The 4,475-nt window shown below is 41.2% G+C and overlaps 1 protein-coding gene across 3 annotated transcripts in view; it reads left to right on the top strand.

The window, feature by feature from the left end:
- The window catches only part of LOC113406229 (epidermal growth factor-like protein 6), a 62,901-nt gene extending 59,254 nt beyond the window's left edge, over positions 1 to 3,647 (top strand). For all 3 annotated transcript variants that reach the window (XM_026649605.1, XM_026649609.1, XM_026649607.1), the window contains 2 exons: positions 1,143 to 1,408; positions 3,279 to 3,647. In XM_026649605.1, coding sequence (XP_026505390.1) covers positions 1,143 to 1,408; positions 3,279 to 3,389 — 377 coding nt within the window. In that variant the 3' untranslated portion in view covers positions 3,390 to 3,647. The remainder of the gene's footprint in view (positions 1 to 1,142; positions 1,409 to 3,278) is intronic.
- Positions 3,648 to 4,475: the final 828 nt, after the last annotated feature.

The following is a 4,475-nucleotide window of genomic DNA, read 5'->3' on the forward strand; positions in this document are numbered from 1 at the left end:
CCAGGTGCCGCCCCAAGCATGTGCTTGGTTGCCTGGAGCCGGCCCTGACCCTGAAATAAAAGACCCATGCCACAGCCACGACTGATTTGGGTCAGATGACCTGGGCACTCAGGCTGGGGGCTGTAAAATTGCTACGTAGCTGTTTGGGCTCAGGCTAGAACCCAGGCTCTGGGACCCTCCCCCCTCACAGGTCCCTGAGCTCAGGCTCCAGCCAGAGCCCAAATGTCTACATGGCAGTTTTACAGCCTTTCAACCCAAGCCTCGTGAGCCCGTGTCAGCTGACCCAAGCCATCTGTGGGGGGTTTAATTCCCTGTCACACACCACAATTTTCACTCTGGACATTCTCTTCCTTGTACTGATTGACCATTTGGTCCAGCTACCTCCTGTGCTCCCCCTCACAGTCTCTTCACTTCAGCCTCTCTCCACTTGGCCTTCATATCCTCTTCCTTCCTTCCCTTCCTCTTTCCCCCTCACCCTTTTCCCTTCCATGTCCCTTCTCCCTTCCTGTGCCTTTCCATCTACAAATTCCCTCCCAGGAACACCTCATCCCAAAACAATAGAACTAATATGATGTTTGCTCCCAATCAATCACTCTATTTGCTTTGCTCCTGTGTTCGATCCCTTTTCCCTATTTTTTGTCTGTCTTATCTATTTAGATTGTAAGCATTTTGGGACAGGAACTGTTAATTACTCTGTCTGTACAGTGGTTAGCACAATCAAATTCCAATGTTGTTTGATCCTAGGTATTACCATAATAAATATAATCAATAATGTTAAGAAGGAGAATATGTAGAGTCACTCAAAACAAATTTTGGATGTTTCAGACTGTTTACAATACAGAGCGAGATTAACTGCTGTGTTGAGTCTTTATTTCTCTTGAAACATATAAGAAAACAAAATGCAAGTTGGTTCAAAGAATTGGCATAAGTATAGACAAAAGATTAGGCTATCTAATCCATCCTTCTAGCAGTGCAGGATTGTTCCCTACTTAGTATATTTGATGCTGTTTTTTGTAGGCTAGATTTTAGCTATTTAAGTGATGAAACTTGCACTTATTATTGTCTTGGCAAGCTGTTATTCAATTTACTAAGAAAAATATTTCACAAAACATATAAAGATGTCTGTTTCTTCCCCTCACAAGGTGATGGATATTATATGGCAGTTCCAGCCTTTGTGGGGCACAAAAAGAACGTTGGCCGTCTGAAACTTCTTCTGACTGACCTCAAGCCGAAGAGGAGCTACTGTTTGATTTTCAGTTATCGCCTTGCTGGAGACAGGGTTGGGAAACTCAGAGTATTCCTGGGCAGCCACAGAAGTGCTCCTGCCTGGGAGCAGAGCAGAGGAAAAGATGAAAGGTGGAGGACTGGAAAAATAGAAATGCTTCAGGGAGCGGAGACTACTAAGAATGTAAGTAAAGACAGAAACCAATTACAATAACTAACACAATAGCTTACATTTCATCCTCACTGATTTTTAAGCATCCTATAGACCGTTTTGTAGGTATACCAATTACCAACTATAAAAGCCATCCCCAAGTTAGAAAATGGGAGCCATTCTATGCTAGCAACACCACCAAATAATTTCTAGGAGACAAAAGAAAGAATAATATTCTCTTGAAACTTCGTCTTCATGTGCAATTTAACTAGAGAGAATTTAATTACCTGAGTTGCTCAGGATGTTAAGAATAAGAACCTTATCCTTTTGTGAAAGTTCCATCAGATCTTTAATGATCACAACTAGTTGTGGCCTCTGATTTATGTCTCAGTGCAAAAAAAGGTATAAATATGTACACTGAGAGATTATGATTTGTTACCTCCACCACAACTGCTTTTAAAGATTGAACTATGGCATAGGTGGTGAAGGATGAGAGCTTTCAGTCCTGCTTGCAACATTTCCTGATAATTTGATCGTGTGTGCAGAATGATCCTCATCATCAGATACCCTGGGTTTTGGGTGTTTGCATGAATGCCCTTTAATCAGGGAAGGGGGAAGGGGAAAGCCATCTAATGCAGATGCAATCCTCAGTGTTTGTCCAGAGCCTGTATCCAGTGTGTGTTGACATGCTTACTAGTTTTGTCTCCTTTAGTTAAGTTTATGATACATGTGGTGGTACCTCCATTCCTGATATTGCATACACACAGACTTGCTTCCTCCATATGACACAAATACACTAGGGGCCAGTTTCTCTGTCCATATAAGCGGTGTTCTGTGCCAGACTGGAGGGGATGTGACTTTAAAGGTCAATTTATCCCTCCTTTGCAACTCTTAGTTCCTGGAGCTGGTGAGGCAACGGGATGGTCCTGGGAATTAGTTAGAGCAGCCCAAACCCCATATCTCCAAGGGGTTATTCTGGCAGCTGTGGATCACCAGAATACACGCCAGTCCCAATATGGACAGGAGATGGGTGGTGTAAAGCTATTTTGCCAGCCCTCACCACCTTGGGATTCCCTTATTTAAAAAAAAAAAAAAAAAAGGAGAATCCACAGGTAGCCAGTTAAGCCAAGCAGGGGCCAGAACCTGCTCCAAGAATTGCAACAGGTATAATTAAGGTTTCCTCTTGACACTTTATGGTCAGATTCTCATTTAGGTCAAAGTCCCTTTACACAGCTTTGGAAGTGTAAAGGGCTTTAATGAGGACATACATTTCATCCGTGGCCACTTTAAGGCCCTTTTGCACTATCAGGCCCTAAAATACTAAGACCCAGATTCTGAATGGTATTTAGGCTTTTAACTTCAATTGATTTCAATGGAACTATTTCAGTAGAAGTTAGGAGCCTAAATATCTTTGAGGATCTGGGCCTAAATACCCTGTAGATAAGCACAAAGAAATATCTAAAATAAATATTGCACTCAATAACCAAACATACAAATAGAGGGCAAACTCACAATTGTAATGTCCCCAAAGAAAGGAATACACACAAACATCACATATCAGCAACATATATATTTGTTACTTTATTATAATGTAGTCTTAGTTTTTTGAGAGAGACAGCATTTTGTTTGTACTATAACAATAGTAAATTCCATTATGAGAATCAATTTAGTATTGTAGATTAGCATAGAGGACAATCAGTCTAGCTCTAGTTCAGATAATATAAGAATTATAAAAAGATCAAGGATTTAAGTGGGTAAATCTTCCTGGATAGTGATAAGAATACAACTTTCAGTTGATGCATCATCTCAATCTAGTTAAATAACTTTGTTTCCTCTTTAACAGTGGTTAAATCTTCACATTTGCTACCGCCTCATAATTAATGCTTTTCCTTTCTTATGTCAGATCATTTTTGAATCAGAACGTGGGAAGGGCAAAACTGGAGAAATTGGAGTGGACACTGTAAGTTTGGTTTCAGGCTTGTGCCCTAAAGATCACTTGATAATGGATATCTGAGCTTGTTATTTCTATTCCTATTTTAATATTTGCCTTACTAGTACTGTATTTTGTTACATCATGACAGATGGAAATAAATCTGGAAAATGTCTTGAACTTAATGCAATAATGCAAACTGACATGCACAAAGTATGCAAAATCCTTTTAAGCACACATTTTTCTATCAGATATGCTAATACTTGCTTTGAGTCTAGCACTACTTTATTCTATAATTCAAGGTAAGGGTTTATAATGTATGGCGCTATTTGTCTTGCTTTTCTACAGTCTGTATGCTTTGTTTACATAAAATTCCTTTTTAATGATGTCCTTATGTCTTATATTCCACTTTGTTCACTTCAAAGGAGCACAAAGCAGTATTTAAGAGAACTTTGTTACCTCTAATGACATTTACGTGACCCGAGAACAACTTTTCTCCCCTAAGTGCCTCAAGTGTGATTACTAACAGTGATTATTAACAATATAACATTTTATCTCAAACTGTAATATTTATGTTTTTAAGTGTTTTTAGGAGATTCAATGGTCCTGATTCTTCACTGTTACCTCTTGTGTAGTCATTTATACCTCTGTAAAAAGGGTGTCAAACCCTATATAGTGGCATGGCACCCCTTCTGGTCTGGTCTGTGTCCACAGGTTTTTTTTTAAATAGTCCCAGCCCTGATATTGGGCCGTACCCCCAGGGCTTCCTCCCTGGAGGCAATGGTTTCACCCTCTTGATCTGCTCTGGCTCCAACTCTCCTGCTGGGCCTCTTAGCTTTTCAGATCTCCTTCTGGGGGCTTATTGCTGTCCAGTTGTAAGCCACTTCATCTAGTGGCCTAAGGGGGGGATCCGGGCCCACCCACTACTCCAGTTCCCAGCCACACACCACCCTGTCCTTTTAATTAACTGCTTTCAGTTCCCTGGGCCACTTCCCTGCAGCCCCAGCCTTTACCGATGCCTTAGCTCAGGGGTCTTCTAAGTTCAGACCCAGCAGCCAGCCAGGAGTTCTTCCTTGCTCCCCTGGTCCCTACCAGCAGTGAGCTGTCTGTGATACTGCAGTTCCCTTTAGCCAGCTCGGAGCACCATTTGAACTCCTCTGGCTACAGCAA

Source organism: Terrapene carolina, unplaced genomic scaffold (genome assembly GCF_002925995.2).
Source record: "Terrapene carolina triunguis isolate 2854851 unplaced genomic scaffold, T_m_triunguis-2.0 Scaffold23, whole genome shotgun sequence".
In the NCBI taxonomy this organism is placed as follows: Eukaryota; Metazoa; Chordata; order Testudines; family Emydidae; genus Terrapene; species Terrapene triunguis.